This window comes from Artemia franciscana, chromosome 11 (genome assembly GCF_032884065.1).
Source record: "Artemia franciscana chromosome 11, ASM3288406v1, whole genome shotgun sequence".
NCBI lineage: Eukaryota > Metazoa > Arthropoda > Branchiopoda > Anostraca > Artemiidae > Artemia > Artemia franciscana.
In genome coordinates this window covers 29,528,992-29,555,645 of record NC_088873.1, presented here as the reverse complement: position 1 = coordinate 29,555,645, position 26,654 = coordinate 29,528,992, and the positions used below count along the sequence as shown (strand labels likewise).

The 26,654-nt window shown below is 35.4% G+C and overlaps 2 protein-coding genes across 2 annotated transcripts in view; both read right to left on the bottom strand.

The window, feature by feature from the left end:
* The window catches only part of LOC136033061 (protein male abnormal 3-like), a 78,802-nt gene extending 52,478 nt beyond the window's left edge, over positions 1-26,324 (bottom strand). Inside the window, exons 1-2 of the mRNA XM_065713654.1 lie at positions 26,305-26,324; positions 17,547-17,632 (exon numbers count right to left, since the gene is read on the bottom strand). Of these exons, the coding sequence (XP_065569726.1) occupies positions 17,547-17,552 (6 nt within the window). The 5' untranslated portion in view covers positions 17,553-17,632; positions 26,305-26,324. The remainder of the gene's footprint in view (positions 1-17,546; positions 17,633-26,304) is intronic.
* LOC136032591 (uncharacterized) lies at positions 20,921-21,496 on the bottom strand. The gene has a single exon (XM_065712859.1). The coding sequence runs from the start codon at positions 21,494-21,496 to the stop codon at positions 20,921-20,923; it is 576 nt and encodes a 191-aa protein (XP_065568931.1).
* Positions 26,325-26,654: the final 330 nt, after the last annotated feature.

Genomic DNA, 26,654 nt, shown 5'->3' with positions numbered 1-26,654 from the left:
CTTTCTCTTTACTTCCTTCTTACCTGCCAAAAGTTATTGTTTATGTTGCAATTATATCTCTTGGATAGATGATGAATAGCATCCGAGGAAAGAATGATGCCTTTATTCTCAAGACAAGGGGAAATGTGATACTTTCAAGCGGCACCTGCCGGTACTTATTTCAAATCTCGGCGGCGAAACAAGATAGATTTGCTACTTATTTATATATGCCTTAGTTGATGTCCAATCCGTAAATTAGCGTCTCAAGTCAATAATGTTTTTGCAAGCTAATTTCACTTCTTAGAAGAAACTGTCGTAATTGCCAATTTCAAGGAATAGAGAGCCTTCTATCATGCATTTCCCAAGTATTCCAGTGTCAAGAGAGTAATCTCTTGACAAGAAAATAATCATTAAAAGGGCCTATAAAACTTTGACTATAATTTCCCTATGGTAGTGGAAGCCTTACCTCCCCTGTCCTTCTTATTACCGACTTCCTAGCAGAAAGGTAGGCATGCTGTACGTCTTTTGAACCAGGATCATACAATTATTTTCAATTGGTATGATTGGAGAAATACCAAAGACACCTTCACTGCTCTGGGACTTTTTAAGAGAAAAGTAAGCGTGTCGCACAATGCTTGAACTACATGTATCCATTTTTTCAATATGCCTGACTAGATGACCAAATTGGGACCATTGCCTCTCCCACCTCTTCCACTACCATTTGTTTAGTGGAGAGGCAGGTGCGAGCTATATGGCATTTTATTAAATTGAAACCAAGGAATGATTTTAGGGAAAAGGTAGGCACGTTGCACTTTTAATTAAATAAAAGAAATAAAAAAGATTTTCAATCTGCAGTATTTGAGCAGGAAAGTGGCATCGAGGCTCCTGTATAACCCGGCCCTCTTCCTGACAAATTTGTAGCAGAACACTGGGCATGTTGAGCCTTGTTTAAGGTAAGATTGTAAAAAAGCTTTCTATATGTGTAATAGGAGTCACAAAAGCAGCATTTAACCTCTTCATAACCCCCTCCCACCCACTAGCTTTTCAGCAAAAAGGTAAGCAGGCATATTTTCTTAATATACAGGCTTGAAATTTCGGTGACAGGTAATCTGGGCCCAATGGTGGTGGGAATGAATATTTTCAGAGATATACCATCTTTCTCCTACCTTTACGCAAAAGGGCTGTGGTCATTGACATTAATTCAAGAAAATATATGGGAGGAGGCAAATGTTTCTTTTTAAAATAGGGGAAAGGGGACAATTTTGTTGCTTTTTTCAAATTTTCAGTGCAAATACTTAGACGAGAGGCTTTTTTTGTAATGAGAATGCCAAAAGCAATATTTTTCAAAATCTATGGAGGTTCCAGGGAGAGAACACCCTGCCTCCTCCTTATTCCCATCCCTGGTTCAGGTCTGCTTGAAACTTACGGAACAAGTAATTTTTGGGTACTGAATGGATGGACTCTCATAGGGGCTCGCTACTTCTCAGCTTCACCTAATTTCCCCTCTTCAGTTTTCAGATTTACTAGAAATTTGGTTTTAAAATTTGGTTTAAAATTTGCAAGTTTTAATTATCAAAAAAGCCCATAAGAAATAGAAGCTTCAATTATACGTTTTATTGAAAGGTAGACATGCCTTACCTTGTTAAATTCAAAGTCAAACACTAATTCCATTTGACTGATTAGAAGACCCAAACTGGCTCACGTCGCTACCAATTCCCCTTCCCAAATTGGTAATTCCAACCCTGTTGGGCCTCTTGCTGCTAAACATCAGTTCTGTATTATTTAGACTTCAGTTCCACGAATGAATTTTAGCAATTAAACTTCGATGAGACCAATAAATGACTGTCCGAAATCAAAATGTATTTGAGTACGGACTTCATGGTTCCCATGTAACTCAACCCTCGACTAATCCAACCCTCAGCTAAATCAACCCCAATTAACTTAGTCCCGTGCAACTCAGCCCCAATATAATTCAACCTCCATTCATATCCAAACCTACAACAGGTTAGATTAGATTAGACGGGGGAAATTTGTTACGATTGACTACATCTAAAGAAAACATGCTAATAGAGTAACAGTAGTACCGCTAGATTCCTTATTTTACGTTCTTTTTAAATATCATAGTCAACTTCCTAACGATGCATCCCCCCCCCGATGATCTTGAATGGGGCTAGGCGCTTACCCGGAAAATACATCCCCTACGAAAAATACCCGACGGCACATACGGAAAATATCTCCCTAGAAAAAAAAAATTTAAAAACTTGGAAAACCCCCACCGTCCTACGAGAAATACCCCGCCCCATTGCTGATTCCTATCCAATCATTTTCGACTTAAAAAAAGGACTAGAACTCTCAATTTCTGACGTAATGAGCACCTTCTGAAGTTTCTGCGACTCTTTATTTTCATAATAACAGCGTAGACCAGAAATATTCTCAGAAATCAAGGGGGATTAAATATCAATTTCATATTTTTGATGCATTTTTAAGGTTTTCTTTGTACCCCCGCCCCCTCTTTGCTAAAAAATAACTCACCCAAACAAAAGTGCTGGATATCGTCCTTGGGACTACATGTCAACTTTTACTTCCACCCTCCCCACGTCTCTCCTTTAGGGCCATTTCTGTATTTATCTGAAGGCTCAATGAGAGCTGGGATGTTTTGGCATCAAAACGCATCCTTTAAGGTATCTCCCTCCCTCCCTAACTATCTAAAAAACATTTTTAATGTCTAAACAAGTTTCACTGTCCAAGGTAAATTTCTTGTTGTTCTACAATTTGTAACATTTGCATGCAAGGGCTTCGAAGCTCTACAACAAGGTTCTCTAATTGTTTGTAATTAGGGAGGGAGGGACATGCCTCAAAGAGTACATTTTTACGCCAAAACATCTTAATTCTCATTGAACCTTCACATAGGTACAGAATTCGTTTTAAGGGAGAGACCCGAGGAAGGTGGAGGCAGAAACTAATATTTGATCCCCAGGCGGTATCTAAGACTTTCGTTGAAGGGCGGTATTTTTTGCAGGGGGGGGGAGAAACTTTCAAAAACGCATAAAAAATGTTAAATTGATATTTAATCCCTTTTCATTTCTGGTCTTTCCTGTTGCTTTGAAAGTAAAGAGTAACATTAAACCCCGAAATGAGCAGAATTTATTCCGTATAAGATGGGGACTACCCCTTGCTCATCTCTAACTCCAGCTCGTGATTGCATAAACTTTTGAAGGTGCTCATTAAGATAGCAATTGGGAGTTCTTTTTTTTTATAAGTCGAAAGTCATTGGAGACCAACAAGCCACGGGGGAGGGGGATTTTTTGGGGAAATTTTTTTTCTGCGGGAGGGTATTTTCTGTGGGGGGAGATTATTTTTAAAGGCTATTTACCAGGGGAGGGAAACACCAAGTCCCGGTCCTGGATAGCCCTAAATATATATAAAAAAATGGTAAAAGGATCTACTAGAATAATGAAATTCCCACTTTTAAATTGCAGTATATTTCTATTAATCGGATTATCATGCTGCGTTCCATTATTATCCCCGTTAAAAATCATTTCATTTATCATTTTTTACCACGAGATACTAAACAGGAGACAAATATATTATTAGGACTGTGTCTGAGACCTTCGGGGACCGTTGCATTGTGATAAAAGCAACAATGATATTTAACACAAAATGAGGAATCTAATTGTGCTTATATTTTATTTTTATCTTCAGATCTCATTAAACCCAGCAAATTTAAAGAATAAGATGGAGTTGAATGAGGGTTAAGTTAAGTGTGGATTGAGTTGCATTGGGATTATGTGTGGTTGAGTTCGACGGAGGTTGAATTGAACAGGAGTTAAACTGGTTAGGAGTCGAGCTAAACAAGAATTGAGTTGAATGGGGTTGACTTGAACAAGGGTTATGTTAAATAGGTTAAATCGAGCGGGGGTTGAGTTACACTAATATAATATTTCAAAAATGGCTTTTGTTTTTCACCCGAAGTAGTGTATCGTTATTTCAAAGGTTACTGATTATTCCAGTTCAAATACTATATCAAACAGATTATGATAGCAAACTGTAAGTGAGGAGTAACTAGGGCCAATAGTAACTGAAATTAAAAAAAAAGTGTTGTTAACAACTAATACAATCGAAAAATTGCCAGTCTAGGCTGATTCCAAATATATAAAATTCACTAAGTTTAATGTCCTCAATAAAAACCGACCAGTCGGCAAAAATTGGCCTGATTTTTGAAAAAGGAAGGAAACACCACTTAAAAATCAAGCGATTTCAATGAAAATCATATCGTTGGATTTACCATATCAGAAAACCTTAGGAATAGATACCTAATCCCTCTTGATTCTTGGGAATGTTTTCGGTGTACGCCTTTATAATTGATGAAAGGGGGAAATAATAGTGCTCCTCCCATAGCAACAATTTGCTTCTATGCATCATGAACTGTTTCATCTGCTTCTATGTTGCGTTTACCTACCAACCGATACAGAGGTGGAAAAGGCGAAGCAGGGCATCACGAGCCACACCGGGAAATTTCATTCGGGAAAGGGGGGCTTTTAAGTTCTTCCAGGAGTTCAGTTTTCATCAATTTTACATGGTAATATTTCTGTTTTACTATTTACATACAATGTTTTTATGTATTTAAACAGATGTATACAATATACCATGTTTGAACATCAGCACACCCCACTGTAGAGGTGGTGAAAGTTTCAGTTGTAAGGAGATCAAATGTCACGCAGTGTTTTTATCCATATGAATAATAATACTCCTTTCTGTTTTCCTGAATTTCCGTAGTAAAAAAATTATTAAGGAATTATTCAACAAAACTGTTCATAAAAAATTCTGACTAGTGTTCAAGTTTTGCCAAAAATTGTAATTAAAATGTAACATCTCAATGTCCTAAGCAGAAAAACGGAAAAAGCAGGACAGGACCGATTAAATATAATTATTAGTAGAGGGCTTAAAGGGCTGGTACCCCATATCATATTTTGGTTAGGCCTGGGCATGATTTGCTACCAGAAATTAAATTTAAAAAACTTTTTTTTTTATGAAAGCAAGGAGCAATAGTAAAAACGTTACTTGTCTACTATATAAAACACACTCGAGAAGTGAAGTTTGGTTAATTTACCTATATAACGTTTTTGGTTAAAAACGTTGCTTCTCGTAACAGTAATAAGTCATGGTGTGTCCATTGACGCAGTGTTTTGTTTTGGGCAACAGCCCCTTATCCTGGAAAAATACAATTGCATGTTCCTCGGTCCTTGACAAATCCCAAATCTTAATTTGAACATCCATGGTGAGAGACTATATTCTATCACTAGTCAAAGCAAACCAACTGGTGTGAAGGTCAACAATTGACCTTCACAATTTTGCTAATAAAGTATTCTATTTTCATCATATTGTATCGTCACCAAACGTCACTTCTCGAATGTGTTTTCAAACAGTTCGGGGTAACGAACTGTAGTAAAGAGCGACCCAGCTCAATAGTAAACGAAACTCTAAAAAACGGAATTTTGATGCTAAAAGATACATCGAAAGAATCGGATTCTCATGCTGATTTTAAATATATGAGTTTCATGAAATTTAGTCTTTGTCATCAAAAGTTACGATTATGAGAAAATTTGCCTTATTTTGGAAAATAGGGGAAAACACCCCCTAAAAGTCATGAAATCTTAACGAAAATAACACCACCGCATTCAGCGTATCAGAGAACCCTACAGCAAAAATTTCAAGCTCCTATCTACAAAGTTTTGGAATTTCGTATTTTTTGCCAGACGACAGATCACAGGTGCGTGTTTAGTTGTTTTTGTTTTTGTTTTTTTTCCCGGGGGTCATCGTATCGAACAAGTGGTCCTAGAATACCGCAAGAGGACTCATTCTAACAGAAATGAAAAGTTCTAGTACCTTTTATAAGTGACCAAAATAATTGGAGGGCACCTAGGCCCCCTCCCACGCTCATTTTTTCCCAAAGTCAACGGATTAAAATTTTGAGATAGCCATTTTGTTCCGCATAGTCGAAAACCATAATAACTATGTCTTTGGGGATGACTTACTCCCTCACAGTCCCTGGGGGAGGGGCTGCGAGTTACAAACTTGGACCAGTGTTTACATACAGTAATGGTTATTAGGAAGTGTACAGACGTTTTCAGGGTGATTTTTTGTTTGGGAGTGGGGTTGAGGGGAGGGGGCTATGTGGGAGGATCTTTCCTTGGAGGAATATGTCATGGGGGAAGATAAATTCAATGAAAACGGCGCGGGATTCTCTAGCATTACTATAAAAAAAAACGATGAAAAAATAAACATGAAAAAGTTTTTTTTTTCAATTGAAACTAAGGAGTAGCATTAAAACTTAAAACGAACAGAGATCATTACGCATATGAGGGGATCTAAAAATACTTTAGCATAAAGAGCGAGGTATTTAGGAGGAGATCAATACCTCGCTCTTTATGCTAAAGTATTTTTAGTAATTTCAACTATTTATTCTGCGGCCTTTCTGATTCAGGGGTTATTCTTAAAGAATTGGGACAAAACTTGACTTAGTGTAAAGGGCGAGGTATTAACGAGGGGACAAACCCCCTCATACACATAACAAAAATATCAGATAATAATAGTTTGTTACGTAAGTTAATTGTTAAGTTATGTATATTTTTTACTAATAAAAACATTCGTTAAAAATAAAAGTTTTAGTTGCCTTTCTAAGTAACCAAAAAATTGGAGGGCAACTAGGCCTCCTTTTCCACCCCTTATTTCTCAAAATCGTCTGATCAAAACTAAGAGAAAGCCATTTAGCCAAAAAAAGAATTAATATGCAAATGTCATTTGATAATTTATGTGTAGAGAGCCAAAATCAAACATGCATTAATTAAAAAACGTTCAGAAATTAAATAAAAAAACTAGTTGTTTTTAACTGAAAGTAAGGAGCGACATTAAAACTTAAAACGAACAGAAATTACTTCGTATATGAAATGGGTTGTCCCCTCCGCAATCCCTCGCTCTTTACGCTAAAGTTTGACTCTTTGCCACAATTCTACTTTTTAGAACAATTAAAAAACTTTAACGCAAAGAGTGAGGGATTGCGGAGGGGACAACCCATTTTATATATGGAATAATTTCTGTTCGTTTTACGCTCCTTACTTTCAGTTAAAAAAAACTAGTTTTTTTATTTAATTTTATATAATAGACCAGTACCTTAAAAACTTAAGACAACAAGAAATTGTTTGGCATATAAGAGGGGCTGTCCCCTCCCCCTTATCCCCTCACTCTCTACGGGAAATTTTGACTATTTGTCATAATTTCTTAAGAACTACTTCAGAAGCACAAGGACCTTAACAAAAACTTTTGTAAAGCCCTTAAAAAACTCAAGAGTAACGAGCGAAGGGTTGAGAAGGGGAATCCCCCTTCATATACAGTATAACCTCTGTATATTTTAAATTTCAATAAAAACAACTTACTTTTAGATTTTTTTTTTGTTTTATATGAAATTGTAATATAGACGCCAAGAAGTGTTCAGTGTAGGTTTTACAAGTTTTGGCCATGGCATAGTTTGTTGAAAATAGTCATGCACGGAGTTTTGATCTACATGATCGGGGGTAAAAAGCAAAGTGCATGGTTACGTGTCCCTTCCAACCTGCAAATAGACTCCTTTGCTGCAACCGTGCAAATAGAGACACGTTAAAGCACTTGTGACTTATGAACAGGGATTACTCAATGAATAGTCGTAAATAACTAAGTGTCAATTACTAAGAATTACATGATACAAATGTCATAAATAAAAACTCAATGATCACTCATTTCAGAATTACTGTTTTATTTCCTCAATCTGTGTATCTTAGAATTTCTGAGCTTTATTTTATAAATACAAATACACTGCAATATAGACTTTCAAAATCAAAATATATTTCGCTAACGGTGGAGAGAGTGGCTCGGATGTTACATCTCGTTGAAATCGGAGTCACACCAAGATTTTTAATTCTAAAAGACACAAAGTAATGCTCCTGAGGCAATGCCTTCTCCGCCCGCCTTCAACTTCACACTTATATACGTGTCATAACTATCTCTACTCATTATCGTTCAGGGAATAAATAGGAAATTGCCCTAAACAATTTAATGGTTAATAATGTTAAATTAAGTTATCAACATTGATTTCCTCACCTGTTCGTCATTTTTCTTTACTTAAATGATTAGTTTAATATTTATATACAATAGGGCAAGTATCTTGGGTGGCCTCGTTTCATTGTAATAACTAAGTTTCTATTTTTTCTTTTTCCTTGATGACCGTCTCAAATTCGATGGAATGAGAGGCACTTAACGGCTCGAGTTTGTTAGTTTTTCCTATGCTGTCAAGCATTAGCCAAGTGAGAGAACACACCTTGAGTTATTTCCTGGGGAGTCGAACATAATTTCATGTGAAAACAATCGGTCTGGAAAAGTAAGCAATGAACTTGTGAATTTTGGCACATTTCAGAAAGGAATTCGTTGCGGAAGCTTCGATAACCTGTGCAATTCCGTAGGAAAAAGAAAAAGTGACAAACCATTGTTAACGTGGGCCTAGTTCTTCGGGGTGGGCGGGAGCGAGGGATGCCTCTATAGGGTTTTAACCACCTTGTGAACAAAAAGGTTCGTGGTTTATATCACCCATCTAACCCAACTAACAATGATAACTGCAGTTTTTGTTAAGACGGTGGGTACAGAAATGCTATGTATTAATTTGTGGAAACGTAATAATTGAGTGGTATATTCAAAATACAAGCTTGAAAATAAAAAGTTGCAAATTTCGACAAAAATCATTACAGAATCTCTACAAAAGTCACTAAAAACAGAGTTTGGTTAATGATCCCTTTTTCCTCCCTACCCATAAAAGTCTAGAGTCATTTAAATTCTACTTTAGCAGTACTAAAATCGACGTTTTTTTTCTGTGTACCTAGTCAAGAAAATGACACTTCATAGTTACGACATCTTAAAAAGGTGAGTGGAGCCTGGTGTCTTAAGAAAGCAAGCTTGTGGCGTGGGGCCATTGGGTTGCCCCTCCCCAGAATCTCGATGTTAAATCCTGTACGTAAACAATGAGAAAATTGCATAATTTGCAAGCCTCCCTTCGGGGCATTCCTGGTAGTATAAATATTAGACCTTTTGACTAGTTTGACAAAATGACAATTCCAAAATTTTCAATCAGTGTTTGAGCAGAGGGGGAGCCTTAAAATAGCGAGAAGGGTGGTGGCTACTCTAAAATTTCTCCGATATCCCTATCATGTTGCCCAAGAAATTTCAGCTTGATACGGAAAGCCGTCCCAAAGATATCGCTCATACGCCCAGTTGACAATCTGCATGCATATATTATCTTTTGGTTTATTTGAACTCTCCCCACAACATAACTTCAAATTTTCACTTCAATATCCTCAGCCTTGGTAGTACTCACCAAAGAAGCAGTAGCTGTAGTGGTAATAGAGGCAGTAGTAGTGGTGGTAATAGTAGTAGTAGTAGTATGAATGGCACTTTAGCATATATCAGCCTGATAAAACTAGACTGATATTACAAAATATAATCACATTAATTTCGAGAGCTTTTGGTAATTTATTTATATTTCAATGTTGTAATGGTAAAAGAGAAATCACTTAAAATATATATTGCTTTCAGTAAACGACTTCCCAGCTCATATATCTAGTAAAGTATTTTAGATATACCCTGTTGATAACCTGTATATCCATAGCGTGTTTTAAAATTTAGTTGAGCTTCTCCCTCAACACTTCCTGAAATTTTTATCTTAATACCATTAGCGCTGGGAAAGCTGTAATAGAAAGAGTTGAAGTAGTAGTAGTAGTAGTGGCAGTATCCTTGGTAGTAGCGTGCACATATTGCCTTTTTAGTCAATTTATCTTCCCCTTTCAACATTTATTGAAAGATCCAACTTAATTCCCAAAATCCACTCCTTAGATATGTCCTTTTGATAATTTGCATGTACTTAGTGTGTTCTGATTTAGAGGAAATTTTCCCTCTATATTCTCTCAAATTTTCACCTTCATACCCTTAGTATTAATAATACTACTTTTACAGTAGTAGTGGCAGTAGTAGCAGCAGTAGTAGTTTTGTATTAGTAGTAATAACAGTAGTAGCAGCAGTAGCACAAACATGCTGCTTTTGGCCTGTTGAACATCCCTCTCACTATTCTCTAGTATCATCTTGATACGGTAAGCCGTTCCAAAGACATTGCTGATACGCTCTTTTGACGGTGGCCGGCATTTTCCTTCCCCCCTGGCGATTACCCCCGGAAAGTACCCCCCTCCCCCGAAAAATAATCAGCCAGTAAATAACCCCGGCAAACAAACCCCGCAAAAATCACCGCCTATAAAATACCACCCACCAAAAATATCTCCCCTCGCAGAAAATACTCCCCGGAAAATGCCCCCAAGGAAAATAGCCGTGGAACATTTCCTCCCGCCTGGAGGAAATTTCTCGCCGTGGGAAATGCCCCCCGCGGAAAATGCGCCCTTATCGCCAGATATTGACACCGATTCGAAGGGGTAAAAACATCTTATGGTTCGGAATCTTAAAAGCCTAAGGTTACCTTTGAGAAACTATCACGTGCAAGGCCTCAGATTTTTCCACACAAGTATTTTGATTTCACTCTTTTCAAGCAAACAATACCCTTTTTGGCCCTTAATTTTCCTTCGCCTGAAACGTCGGTATTTGGCAACCACGGATGGTATCGATGATCTGAATATGTACTTTTATTATTAAAAAGGCTTGAAGCTATTAGGTTGTCATCAGCAAAAGATTATCTAGGTCGTTAGCTGATGCACTTCTAAAAGTGCTCGAGACCCTCTGGTGCAAGATTATTCAGATTTAAACTTTTAGGTAAGTTTCTTCTTAGTCTTATTCTCCAGTTTGGATCCCTTACTGGAGTTCAAGTAAACAAATAAAATGAAACTGAAGTTAAAATTACGACCGAAGAAGTTGGATGTCTTTTTCTGTGGTTTTCTTTTAGGACCATAGGATACAGAGGCTTTCCTAAGACCCACATAAATAAAGTCGTGTGAAGATTAAAACTCAAACGAACTAACATTGCTATAATTGAATGACTGAAACCTAAAACAACCAAAAATGAAAATGAAAAAGAAATTCAAACTTAAAACGAAGGGAGTTATCACAAACAAGAATGGGAAAAACGTTCCCTGAGACTATACAAAAGCCTGCAGTGTCACCTGTAATGTGTAAAATCATACAACTAATCAAAGTTTTGTTTATAAAACCTTGTTAAAAACCAAAAAAATATATATGTTCAATTTTGTTGTATTTTTCATAAAACTTGATTATTTTCATGAGTAAAGCCTGTAGCACTATTGTGCTAAAGTAGGACAATAGTGCTGACTAAGCAATGAGCAATATGGGTTCAAGGTTTACTTATTTCTTTTTTTTCCTCGGGTCACATCATATTGCAAAATTTGTCATAGAAATTTTGGAAGGGACTCATTCGACTGAAAATTAAAGTTTTTGCTGTCTTTTTAAGAATCAAAAGTAGTTGTGGGAATACCAACGTCTCTGCCATAACCATTTTAGATGGCCTACTCCAAAAGATATCCATTAAAATTTTTCAGGTAGCCATTTCGTCCCAATAAATATACCTTCTCACAGCCCCTGGGACGAGACCTGTAAGCTCTGAAAGTTTTCCATTACTCACTTATAGGGTCTGTTTTCTGGAAAAGGGAAATAAGTTTGATTTATGGTGTTCCAAAAAGAATCAGAGTATCAGGGTGAAACTTTCCTCTCTGCCATGTTTTGAGTGGAATCATAGGCAGTGCAATAGCGCTTCCTAAGTGAAGAGCGATGTGGGCACAATGTATTTTTCTTGTCTTTTCACCAAAACAGTTCGCATAGAAGAAGTTGTCGTAGAAGCTTCGGACTGAGCTCATTCGACTGGAAATTGGATGTTCTAGTACGATTTTAAAGAATCAACATTGAATGCTATCACCCATCCCGCGCCCATTAAATCTTCAAATAGATCCAATCACAAGTTTGAGATAGCAATTTTGTTCAACTTAATTCAAAAATCCAGATACTGTATCTTTGTGGATGTCACCTGAACCACAGTCCTCGGGGCAAGGACTGGAAGCTATTCAATTCGCCTGTGAAGTGTGGGGTATTTCTCTCAAGAAATACCGTCTTATTGGTTCCCAGTAGGGGATGATCAAGCCTCCACGAGAACAAGACTTTGGGGAGCGTGGTAGGCAGAGTTTGTATCTACTCCATATGATGCTAAAACTGCTTTAGTTACCAAATAAACAATATAAAATACTAATACACACTCGTGAACAGCGTTTCTCTTCCTCGTTCGTACGTCTCTTGAAGTTGTGAAGAATCTAAGCTAAAGTCAACTTGCACCGGCCGGCAGAGTTAATTTGGAGGTAGCTACTGCACCCTCCATGCTCACCGTCTATAGTTGGCTAGTAGAGGTTACTGGAACTCTCCAACGGCAGTTGATGTGGATGTTACTGGTAAATTTTTCCAGCTCAACGTATATGAAAGAAAAATGGAGGTTACTCGAACTTTCTACTGGTGTTCCTCTAGCCACTTGTTGTCACTATTGGCTCTAAAGCTGAACTGTCCACTAGTTTTGTCATTTGCCTCTTCTTCTCTTTTAAGTTCCAGGTATAAGCATTCCAGTTCCACGACCCCTAAATTAGCCCCTCATTGGCTGGCAGGTTTTGGTCATGGTCAACTTCTGCCTGGAAGATACAGGAAGGCAGAAACAGGCAGCAAAACACTACATACAGTGAATACAACCTTAAAGTAATAAAACATTAAATACGGGAAATACACTAATATATAGCTTGTCTAGGAAAGCAACAATATTCACATTTGCAACAATCTTTACTCGCTCATTGTTTCAAATATAGTATTTGTTATTGGGAAAGAGGGTATGTTTGTCCTTTAGTGTTCAAAAACACAAAGGGCATTCAGATAAAGCTTTCAGATAGTGTTGGTAGACGTGTTGAGATAAATCGAAAGACAGTATGTGCATACAGGTTGTGAAAAAGGCGTAACTCACAAATGCCTGGGGGTATTAAGATTGAACTTTCAGGGAATGATGAATTGACCAAAAAGGAAATATTTGCACGCTTATATTACTACTACTGCTACTGCTACCACTCCCACTACTACTACTACCACCACTATAATACTGCTACTACAAATACTGCTTCTGAAGCGACTACTACGAAGGCTTAGGATATGGAGGGAACAATTTAAGGAAGTTTTGAGGGGAAAATTGAACTAAATCAAAACATTATATATACATAGAGAACGTCAAAAGGGCGTGTGAGCAGTATCTTAGGAACAGCTTACTGTGTCAAGCTGAAACTTCCAAAGCATTATGAAGGTGATAGTTAACTAAGCAATAGGCAATATGTATGTTATTAAATACATTATTATCTTGAATTTAGAAGGTGTAGAAAGCACTACCCTGTTCGTGAGAATTTATGGTCGTTTAAATTTGACTTGTCCGTTTTACACTTGAATTATTATTTGACTTTATTTCTGCATGTCTTTGGTTTAATATAGCACTTAACTTTATTTTGAAAAACATTTTTTGTTGAATTTTCCAATTAATAAAAACAAGAACGACCTCAAATAAAAGGGATGCTACAATCCCTCCAACCTTCCAAAGCTAGAATTTCATTTGTGGTTTGCTGAAAATAATTTTCAATAGCGTTTATTTTATTTTATTTTAATTATCAACAACCAAAGACAGAGCAAAATTACAATAATAATGTGATGGATGAAAAAAACGCTATATCTTCAGAATAAATAATTCTACGACTTGCAATTTTTTTATGGACACTTTTTTTAAATCAGTTTTTCTGTTTTATGTTATTTATTCTTATGTTCGACTTGATTATTAACTTAAAGTTCTGTTAGTTTTAAGGTTTTGCTTATTAATTCATTGTCGTTTTGCTTGTTTTAAGTTTGACTTATTAAGCGGCTTTGTTTTTGCTCATTTTAAGTTTAAAGATTGTTCTTTGTTTTTCATTAAGCTTTTTTTCTTAATTAATTAATTTGTTTAGTCGACATGCTTTTATTATGTATCAACAAAGTTTGTTTCAACTTTTCTTTCCAACAACTAAATTGTTGAAATGTAAATTAGATATTAAGCCAACCTTCATGTTAAATGAATATGATCGATCAACCGTAGTTTTCCGCATGTTAAGATGAAAAATAATGCTCAGGTTAAATCTCTGTCAATACAAATAGCTGCAGGGTTACTGGGAAACCAAATAAAAGATAACATATTCCTCGTTAAATACAGGAAATTAGCCTATACTCTTGTTGATAATAAATTTTGACTGTATCACTTTCTGGAGAGCTTATCATTTCATTGGTTCTTGCAAATAAAAATTATTCAGAAGATCTAAATATTTCACAGAGCCATTAATAGCTGAACATAATATATTTCTGATGGCTCCCGTCCATGGTAGTGAAACTACCAAGAGATTGAGTAATTATTCCTGATCCAACCATAATTATTTCTACTTGACTTCAATGCTATATATAAAGTTATTATTCAGCCTTGAACTATTTAAGAGCTGAGAGTTCTTGCCAAAATAGTCTTTCATTGGATGAGTTAACTTTGCCTCCTCAGGTTGTTGTAGTTTCGTTTCGGATCAACGACGCTTCTTGACTACTAAGATCCTTGCAATAGCCCTGTAGTGTGCTGCTAAAGCTACTATCATATTGCCTTTGTAATGCGCACTATGTCGTATATGCATTTTTTTTTTCCATTTTCCAGTTCCATTGCGCATGAAAGAAATTTTATGTTATCATTATCAAAATAATAAAATACCATAATTTTGGACGTGGAACCTTCCTGATAAAACAAATAGTCAGCGTTAAAGCAACAAGTTGACGTTGGGGAGTACTCCTACAGTTTTTAATTTTAGGATCTTTCCAAGGATTCATATCACTTTGCTGTGTTGTTGCTGTTGTAGGTTTTGCTTGCGTTTTGAGGCCAATGTCTTTGCAAACCTATACTGCTCTGCTTTGATGGCACATTGTACTTTTAAGTACGCATAGTTCTGTGTATATTACTCATAGATGGCACAAAAGATGATGCTTATAGATGACGCTTATTCTTCGAACTACAAAGGATTCAAAATACTAAGACAAAGTCTGTAACTAGATGAAGAGAGTCTTGTCTCCTGTGGTAGCGCAGTGGCATTGATCTTAGCTTGTCAATACGCGACCTAGAGTTGGAACTCGGAACCTGGCGTTAAGTGAAATGCGACTAATAACAGTTATAATTCTCAACACATGTGTGTTAAATCTTTTTTTGGAGCTAGTTAAAAGAAACATTTAGAAAAGCAAATGTGACGAGAAGTTAGCATGGTGTTTTACAAAGAGGCAGTTCTTAATTTATGGGTTATTATGTTAATCCAAAACTCAAGGAACAGAACGTTATCAGTGCTCACTAGGCACTTCAGTTACAAATAGGAGATTTTGGAGACGTATTGGAGTTTTGATTTAGATATTGGAAGTAAAAAAATAAAAATAATTGATTTCTAGGGCTGATCCCTCCACCTAATCACTTCTATAACGAAGCTACAATCGATTTGACCTATCTATCTATGTTACAAATATTATTGGAAAAAGCACTAAGTTTTATTTTCTGTTTTGATAATTTCTTTTCATGTTTTTCAATAAAAACAATTCTTGTTTTCAATAATTTACTGTTTTCCAGCGACTCCAAGTCTGTCCTCTCTGCAAATGTAGAGGATGTATTCACATTCATTTTTGAAAGTTTCAAAACAAAGGAAATCTTATGTTGAAATAGTTTTAGGAAGTAAAAGACCCTGAACTATCGGGGAACATGATTTGACTTGAGCAAATGTTGCGAAACAGGAAGCACTGTAAATTTTCGCAATTTTTCTATTAACTAGGCTCACCTAATTACTTAATGATAATGTTTCAAAGGCAGTTTATTTGTATAGATGTAAAAAAGATTGGGAAGTATAGCCCCTATTTTCCATATTTATTAATATTTAAGAATGAGGATGCATTATTTTAAAAAAATGTCTGCTCAAAGTAAAGAACAAAGTTAAAACTTAAAATGAGCAATATTTTTAGAGTTACTCAATATTTCTTTCCAAATTATTGGGCGGGGACAACTGCCACATCCCTCCAATGATGCCACTGGGTCTTGGAAATCCTTTCCAGTATTCCTATTGAGATTGTCAATTATTAGTGAAACTACAAGCAATGAAAATAAAAGGGGGTGGTTGCAATACCGTTCCTCCAAGTTATAGAGAAAACAAAAAAAAAATCTATTGAAGTTGTATTCCAGCAAAAAAAGTTTGTGAAGATTCAAAAAAAAATTGAAAAAGTGAAGACACTGAGATATTAATAGAAACAAATTTCTGGTTGAAATAGATGAAACACTCAAATTTTCTTTGCTTCTTTGTACAATTTCTAATTTGTATTGTCTTGACTTCCCCTTCTTAATTCATTTTCTCTGTACTTCAAGTATCAAAATTTGATTCTTTTGATGTATCTACTGTAATCAAGACTTTGCTTTTTAGAGTTTTGGTAACTTTTGAGCTACATCACTCTTTACTTACAGTTCATTACCACAAACTGTTTGACAAAAGATTTCGACTAGACACCTTATCTGCTGTGGCAATGTAAGTTTTAACTTTATGTCCTATTTCTGCAGGTTATTAATTTTGTTCTTCCAAAGATAATTTGTTAGAAAATCTCTTCATTTGACCATTTCTGTGAGTTTTTTGAAGCCTCTTTATCATTTTTGGTTAGACTCATAGCTCCTTTTTGAAAATAATTGCTTGATAAGGCTGCTAGAAAGTAAAACAAACCGTCTTCACTTTCTGATTTTGGCATCTTTTTGTGCCGCACCCAGAAACCAAAAATGGAAGGGCAGTGGGTAGTAGCAGTCTACCAGAGTTGCGTTGGATTCGACTCGAAAAAGTTAGCTTAAAAGTTGACTTTTTTCTCTGCTGCCGTTTTATTTAGTAAGAAGTCGACCTTGCAAGTCAACACAGAATTGCCAATCGAACACTTCACTGGCAAAAACTTTAGACATGTGAAATCGTTTAGTCTAAAGAAAAGACAAGGAAACTGTTAATAGTGGAAATAATATTAGCTTTTCAGTGACCTGTAAGAAATCTTATGCATACTCCTTAGGATTTAAAGGGTTTTTGGTGCTCTAGGACCATCTTGCATAGGCTAAGCTTAATAAAGAATCAGAAGAAAAGTTTTATGTTGTTAAAAACGATGGTTCTTAGGAAGGCAGCTATCACATTGGTGAGTTATTCAAATATTACCAAATCAAACAGGCCTGTTTTTAAACCAGCCTATAATTTTTAGTTGAAAAAAATTTAGAATGGTTAGGTCAATGCCTATATTATATAGTCTATATTCATTGAGATTGCTGTTTAAACTGGATTTTTAATGTAATGTAGGGGTAAAATTTTACTTTAGCTACTTTTGGCTATCTTTGAAAGAGGTTAGGTTAGGAAAATGAAACTTTCAGGGATGTGTTTAGAGGCTAAAGTATGTCCCAGGAAGGTATTTAAAGTACCTACCTCCATTTCTTTTCCCTCTAGAGGGTCCTGACATTTTTGGGTGCCTCAATTTTTGGTTATCAGTTTTTTTCTCTCTGGCCTTAGTTCTGAAAAGACAATTCCTGTTGATTTAACAAAACTTTAAGCCATAATACTGGGTTTTTCTAAATTTAAACATAATATTATATGCCACTTCATTGTAGGTTAAATATATGGCTGATATTATTTATTCTCCATGAATTTTTTTTTTATTTGATTTCATGGATGTCAGTTGCTTTCTGTTAAAAATACATTTATTTTTTTAAATCAATCTTCTTTTGTGAAAAAAATTTGAATGTTTTTCTTTTTACATGTTGCATAAAATGTAAAGGAATGCCTGGCCCTTCATTTCATAGATTTAACTAAAAGTCTTTGAGGCATCTTATATCAAAATTTATCTGACACATTTTAATATTTTTTTTTTTTGAGAAGACATAGGACACCATTAAAGTTTTGCATTTGCTGTGCTAAAGAGTTGTCTTAGAAAGTTCCAAGTTTAGAGAGTTATTTTAATATTCTTCTTGCTAATCACTATAATTCTTTTTTAAATTCCTTCTGTTTAAAGGATTTTAGAGAGATTCTAAGCCAACCATGGGTATATTGCTGTCACAAATGATTTTGCTCAAGTGAGCTGGTAGAAAACAAATAGAACACATGATTTTTCTTTTTTTATTATTTCAAGACTAGAATATCACAAAACTGAGCATTCATATTGCTAATTGTATTGTAAGTAAATACAATCCCTGATGGGAGTTTTGTTGATACCTGTCTCAAAATTAATTTGTCTAAATGAAATACATATTGTTTATGGGACAGCAGTGAAAAATGGTAGGAATTATGACTTAAGTTCTTTTTTCCAATATTTTCTTTTTTCAAATAATTTTTGTTTTCTGGTCATATTTTTGTTCCTTCCTAAGTGGCTGGCACTCTAGGTTGAGAATACTTTGTCCAAAGGGCACAGGTTTAATTCCTGGCATTACCAGTTTATTTGGTTTGGGACAAAGGTCAGTGATGTGACTCTGTAGGTTCAGCCAGAACTGGCCCTACCTTGAAAGGTTACCTAGAGAAAGCTAGGGTCAGTAAGCAGGAAGGGCATGCAAAAGCATAGGGTGACTGGTCCCTAGCTTGCTATTGTACTTCCTGGCTAAAGGACCACCTGGTTCTTTACTGGGCTTCTGACTTAGCCATAGAAGCTTTCTTTTAAACCAATTAAATGTAAGTCCAAAGGAAGAAATGCCAGTAAGGTGGTCGTTCCTTTTCAATGAATTGTTGATGTACAGACAAGAGTGTAGGTCATAAGAGGTGGCTAGTGAATGTTTTGCAAGGTTTAAAAATTTAGGACAATTGCTCAGGTTGGCAACTGAGCACAAAAGTAAAATTTTGTGAATGGTTTTTCTTTGTGACTGTTATATTTATGTATTGTCAAGTATTTTAAAGTTAATATTCATTATTTGGTTTTAATTGCCATGGCTTTAGGAATTTAGTGTATCAAAACCTACTTATGTCCATTGATTTTCTTTTAAACAGACAGGAGTTATATGTTTCCTAGCTTAAATAAATTTATATGCAATTTTGAGACCTTGGGCTACAAAGTAGTTCAACACTTGCAAATGTAACTGCAGTGTGACTAATTAATTTGTAAGAAATGTATATCAATTTAAAGATTAAAAAAACAATCATGTAGAAAACAAACAAGACAAATAAATAAAAGTACCCCTTTACAACCATTTAATGAAGTGTCACAAATGTAGGTCACCCTTAAGATTGGAATGAACAAAGGTTCAATTATGAATCTGTTTTCTTTAAACAGACTGAAGGGGCAAACCTCCAAGCTTTGACAAATTCAATCTCACTTTTGGGCTCTCCTTTTCAATAGGAACTTTCTTTGGATTTTTTTTTTCAACCAAGTAAAAACAGTAGGGACAGGATCAGGTGTAAGTGACCTTCCATTTAGCCTACATACCCAGGAGAAAATCATGCAATTCTATACTAATAATTGGTAAATTTTTTGTTGTTCATATATTTGACTTATAAAGTGAACATACCCCTTGATGCCCTTTTTATGTTCTTTACAAACATAATAAGTGCTTTGATTGCAAGTTCAAATTTAAGCACTTTTGAGTTCTTGAAAATGACCAAAATATTTCTAGTTTTTGGGTATAAAAAAAGCTTAAAACATTGGTCTCAAACTTACTGTTTCATTCTTAATCCATTTTCTAAATATTATATAATCCACAAGCAGTGATTTTCCACAGTTAAGTTGAATTAATAAATTTTACAATTCTATGCTGTTTTCTTCTTCTTTGATGCCAAATTTTCAATTAAAATATGTATTTTTGGTCATTTTTGACAAAATAATGTATGTTTTTCATTGCCAAAATTAGTTAAGTTAGGTCAAAAAGTGCTTAAATTTGAATTAGCAATATAAGCAATTATTATATTTGTAAAGAACATACAAAAAGGCATCAAGTGGTATATTCACTTTATTTGTAAGTCAAAATACAAAGAAAAAAATTTACCCTCAACCTGCCTAATTTGAAAATATATAGCCCAAATTATATATTTGCAATGTATTCTGCAACCTTTTAGCTGACTTGTTTTTCCAGTTTTTGTTTTGCCACAGTTGCTTCAATTATCAGGTACTAGGGTTGAGGGATAGATTGGCAGAATCAATAGGAAATATGTAATTTCAGCTTTAGATTTCTATATTAGGAGGGTTGGGGCTAAAGTAGAGCAGGGCTGCATGTAGAATGTGTTAACTATAATTATTATGTAAATTATAAAGAATCACCCTTTTTTAAACAGATTTTTTTCTATAGGCCTACAGGTCCTTCTCATGGCTTATACCACATCAAGAATTGTATACCCAGAGAAGAATAAGTAGCAACAAGCTATATATACATAAGTACATGTTATTTAACAATGACTTCTCTAGAGCTTAACTATGAACCCTTAGTAATATTGACAAGAAATGAGTAATAGAAAAAATGAAATTTAGGCTAAATGGCAATCAGGAACTGGATACAGGCTAAAGGAGGCCAAAAACAGGGCTGTATAACTGAGTTCAAACAACTCCAATTATACAGTGATTTTAGAAAAAATCACTGTATACAAATGATTTTTTAGTGAAATAAACACTTCCCTTGCTAATTTAGGACTTTAAATTGATTAGCCTACTGAAATTTTCCTATCCTATGCAATTAAAATGTTTTCCCTTTTCAGAGCATTAAGACAATCTATCACAATAAAAAAATATCCAAAGCATTTTGAATGGAATGACTAAAAGAAGACAAATGAAAATCACAATTTGAGGATCATGCACTTTGGATGAACACTGCTGAAATAAAGAAAGTCAATCATAGGGATTTATCCCTTGAGATCTTGTGTAAGAATTCAACTATTGCTGAAATCACTGTTACATTCTCATCAATTGCTGATGAGCTACCAAGAAGATCATGGTAGTCTTTAAGTTTGTTTACACACATAAGATCATGAAGTTTTTGTCTATGCCTGTCAGTGACTGGGCACTGTAGTACAAGATGATTTACTGTTTCCACTTGATCACAGTACCTACACTTTGGGTTTTCATTATAGAAGCGGGCTAAGTATGAATTTGTTCCTACATGTTCTGATCGCAGCCTGAATAGTATTTTGCCCTGTTGTCTTGATAACTTACTGTAAAGTTCTTTTTCAAAAAACTGTTTTTGTTTCCAGGTAACAAACCAGTTTGAACTTTTAGCTTGATTATTTATGAAAGATTCGTGTTTTAACTTCTGTATAATTGAACTAATAGCATATACTATAGATGGTGTTACAGCACTGGATGTCTCCTCTCCTGATATAGTTGCATCTTTAGCTGCCAGATCTGCTTGTTCGTTTCCTGGTATGCCCATATGACCAGGTATCCATTGAAGGGTTAAGTGTATACCCATATTGACAACTTCTTGTAATGATGTGTGGCATAAAACGGTTTCTGGGGCTGGTTTCTTAGACCAATAAAAACTTTTAAGGGCCGAAATAGCACTTTTAGAGTCAGAGCAGATTCTTACATTAGCTCCCAGGGTAAATGAGAGAGATACAAAGTTTACAGCCTTGGTCACTCAAATACAGCTCGCATCAAATACAGTCAAGTTTCCATCAGGCTTGAATTTCTGCACTATGGACTTGGATGGGACAACAAATGCAGCTCCAACTCCATTTTCATTTTTAGAAGCATCCGTATATATGTCAATATGGTCAGTAAAACTTACTTCTGTGAGGTACTTAAACGAGTTTGCAAGATCCAGCCCTTCCCAGATTTCAAGGTCTTCAAAGAACTCTATACTCTGGTAGTCCCATATGGGGGTGGGTATTAGATCTCTTATATGAAGCATTTCAGATAATTTGGGCTCAATGCCTTTTTCTCTAAGAGCATTAATGCCAGCTGACCAGCCATTATTTTTATTTGTTGAAAGCCAAAGTTGTCCATGTTTCAGCAGGCAAGATTTCAGAGGATGATCTTTTTCAGTCATGCTTATTTTCTTCAGGTGTTTAAGTCCACTGATAACACGTCGTACCTCTAAGTCTGCTACGCCACTTTCAGATATTAAGAATGTTACGGGTGTGGTTTTTCGAGCCTGGAATGCTATGCGAAGGGCAGAATTCTGAATACCCTCCAGTTTTCTGAGGGTGGTTTTACTGGCTATTTGATAAATTATTGAACCATATTCCAATTTTGGCCTAATGTATTTTGTGTAGAATTCAATTAAGAAGTCACATTTGGGACCCCAACTTGTGGCAGATCATCTTCATTATATTTAACCTCCTAATACAGGCAGCTTTAGTTTGATTTATATGAGTTCTGAATGTAAGTCTCCTGTCAAAGTAACACCCTAGCCACTTGATTTCATCAACAACATCCAGTAGAGTACTATTTAATGAGATTTTAGGATTATTGACTTTTGTTTTCCTAGTAAATATCATTACTTTGGTTCTCTCTACTGAGAATGAAATATCAGCTTCCTTAGCCCAACAGCTTATCTGATTGAGTGAATCTTGAAGAATTGATTCTACTTCATTAACTGATCTACCAACAGCCCAAAGACAATTATCATCTGCAAAAATACCCCCTCTGACGTTTCCAGTTTCAATGGGGATGTTAAACTCACTAATGTTATAATAGACAGGACCTAAAACTGACCCTTGAGGTACCCCTCTTTTTCTGTGTATCAGATTTGATGATGCAGCTTTTCCGAAAATGACCTACATATCTCTATCCTCAAGGAAAGACAAGGAAAAGGCCAATAATCTGCCTCTTATCTTTGCTTCAAGGACTCCATCCAAGATTTGACGATGGACCATGGTCTCAAATGCTGCCTTTACATCCAGAAACACAGCAACAAGGACTTTTTTATTTTCAAGGGCATATAGGGCATCATTCAAGAACCTAAACATGATATCATCTGTGTTTCTGCCTTTTCTGAATCCATACTGTATATCTTGTAGCCCTTTATTTATTTCAATCATTGTGGTCAATCTTTGCTTGACAAGTCGTTCATATATTTTCCCAGCAACAGGTAGTAAGGTGATAGTTCTACAGTTTTCAATCTTACTTTTATCTTTACCTTGTTTTGGTATGAGTTTTACTGTACCGTCTTTCCATGATTTGGGGAACAAGCCATGATCCCATGTTTCATTTATGATGCCTAGTAGAATTTGCACCCAGTCTATTGGTAGGTTTTGAATAAAATGAGGGTAAATGCCATCATCTCCAGGCGAAGTTTTTGGGAGTGACTTGATTACAGTAGTCAATTCATGGAGAGAAAAGGGGCTGTTATATGGTATGTTGTTGTCTATCTGGGACATGCGCTTCATCTTGGATTTTTGAGCAATGGCTTCTTCAACAAAGGGGTCCTCAACACTAACAATACTTGGAAGATGCTCTGCAGCAGCATTTGCCTTATCAATATCTGATATTAAAAACCTGTTTTTATAAACTAAAGGTGGGTTTATAGTTTCTTGACTGTCTCTGGATAACAGTTTCTTAATGGTAGTGTATGTTTTAGTCACTGGTGTACGAAAGTCCAGACCATCTAGGAATTTAATCCATGAATCTTTTTTTGCTCTAACTATTGTCTTTTAGAGTCTTGCATTATTTCTTTGCATTTCTACATACAGCTCATAGGTTCTATATCGCCTGTAAGGCCTTTTAGCTGTATCTAAATTATACTTGGTAATAGAGCATTCTTTGTTCCACCAAATTGTGACTTTATGATGTTTCCCATCTCTTCTGATGTGAGTAGCCTTCTTTCCAGCTTTTATTAATAAATTTTGGAATATTTCAATTTTTTCATCGGTGTTAGTAGTTTGCAATAGTTGGACATTCACATTAGATCTATTAAGTACATTTCTAAATACATTCCAATCCATACATCTTAATTGAGACATTGATAATCTACTGCCATCAGTATTTCTATCAGGATTTGGCACATGATAATTTTTATCTAACTCTAGCAGGATAGGGTTATGGTCACTACATAATGAGCTGTCTTCACAACAGGATATGTTTGATCTATTCAAAAGTGCAGGGGAAGAAAACATCAAATCAATTGTGGTATATGAGCCTGTGTTACTATTCAGTCGAGTTGGTAAATTCTTTGGGGTTAGGAGACAAATATTATCACTATTCATCAAAAGTTCTTCTATATGATTACCACTTCTATTTGTAGTTCCACAATTACACCATATATTAGAATGTGAATTAAAATCACCAACAATGATAAACATGTCTCTTGGGGGGATATTTGTGACTATTGTAGACAAAACATCACTAATTTGAGGAGAATCACCTTAAGGGTTATACACATTGAATATATTAACAGTCATATTTTTACATAAAAATACTCTACAGCCCTGAACTTCAATTTTATCAAATTTGTCTAGGTATTGGGTTCTGATTGGAACAAAATGGATATTTTTCTTTATTCCAACTAAGATTCCCCCTTTATCTGATTTGATTCTATCCTTCCTTAAAATGTTGAATCCTTTAAAAGTTGGGTTAATATGGGGTTTAAGATGTGTTTCTTGTATACAGAAGATGTTTACACCATTCATAAGGCAATAGTTGACTAGCATATCTTTATTTGTTTTAACTATGGATCTTGCATTCCAGGATAATAATTTAAGGGAACTGGTCATTTTCTTGTACATTCTGAATTGACTTGGACAGCCTCTACTTCACCAATATTTAGGTTTATCAAAAAGGAGCAAACCTTTTGGATTTTTTGATATAGACTAAAATTGTCAAATTTTACAGTCTTCAGAAAATACCAATGAAATGGCCATTTCAGTCATAATTTCTCTTTTTGTCTCTTTAATAATTGCATCAAAAGTATGGTTCAATGTTGAGTGGGTTGAGGTGTTTATCTTATAGGCTTCTTTGTGTAAAGTTTGTGCATAAGTCTTGTGTACAGCAGAGGCTCTTTTATACCCTACTTGGTATTTTTCAGCAACATTTAGTATTTGCTGATTTTTCTGTCTCTCAGGGCAGGTTAGAGAAGTTGATGAATGATTTCCCTTACAATTAATACACCTATATTTAGAAGCCCTGCTCTGGGCATCCTCAAGTTTCAATGGGCAATCCTTGGATGCATGTTAAACTAGAGCACCGCAGGCATGTAGAATGTTCTGCTTTACAATACTTAGCAGTGTGACCATATTTTTGACATTTGAAACACTGTAAAACTTTTCTGTTATATTCCTTAATTTCTCTTTCTCTTCCAAAGCATGTAACTTTTGGGAATGAGTGTTGCCACAAAATGTAATTAGTACTGACAAACTATCCTCTAAGATTTTGGATTCTCTATTGAAACGTTTCATTCTTTTTGCAGATTTTACAGTCACTGTAGAGTAAACACTTTCAATAATTTCCTCTTCAGATAAGTATTTTGGTATGCCTTTGATGACACCTCGAGAGATTTTTTCCTGTAGTTCAATTGATACATTCTGGTCACAAATTGAGTTTAATGATAATAGTTTCTCTGCTGTATTGTTGGAATCTACATGTATGACCATTTTTGGAATTTTACTGAATATTTCAAATGCAAACTTTTTGTGACCAACCACACTAGTTAGGAATTTAAAAACTTTTGAGTCTTCTGGGAATTGCTTTCCATTTTCATTTAGGGACACTTTCACTGCAGTAGGAAAAATCTCATAATCAGGAATATATTCTTTTTGTAGTAGCTGGTGAGCATTGTTAACACTTTGGCTTCTTTTCTCATAGTTTTGTACCTTAGAGGTATTAGGGGAGTGGTTTTGCCTGGGTGAACTACACTGGCTCATACTGTTTGTGATGATTCCTTCAGCTGCAAAAGGATTGATAGCACTTAAATTTTCATTACAGTCTTCCATCTGTGGTAGTGGTGGGAAGTCTGGGTCATTTGCCCAAGATTCTGGAAATCTGTTGTTCATTCTCATAGGGGATAAGTCAGGCAAGTGATTCAATGTGGGATAATTAATTGGAGATAGCTGAATTTGGGTTCCAGTCACTGATGATGGAGCAGTAATGTACACCGGTTGCCCATTTTGAAGAAAGCCATAGATGAGCAGGTTGGAATTAGTGATCATGTTTCTATCAGGTGGTTCTGACCCCATCACTTCACTTGGCAGTAAAAACCACTTTTACTAAGCCTAGATTTGACAGATTTCTTACTTACACAAAAATAATTCAGACTTCAAGAAAAAAAAATATTAATCCTACCGTTTAATCTTTTCTTCCCCATCTGAGGACATAGAGGGTGTTCCAGGTGAAAAATCAAGTAACTTTAAAGTAACTAGAGAAGTTACTTGAATTTTACATTCATCAGGAACGGCTTTTGAAGTAACTAAGGTCTTATTCAGATAGAAAAAATACTACGACCAAGATTTTCATAAAACATTTGTTTTAGACTCATTTAGTCTGAATTTAGAATAACTTCCTGTGCATAAGTCCTTGTAAATATTGTAGCTAAGGCCACCGACCAGTAGAGGAAACTCTTAGAATATTTTGGAACTGATCTTGAAATAAAAAAAATTAGATACACTCTAGGGGTGTATGAATAGGATATTCTA

Bases quoted from the DNA above. Each gene is read 5' to 3' on its own strand.
- LOC136032591 (XM_065712859.1), bottom strand. From the start codon at position 21,496: ATGGGTATACACTTAACCCTTCAATGGATACCTGGTCATATGGGCATA.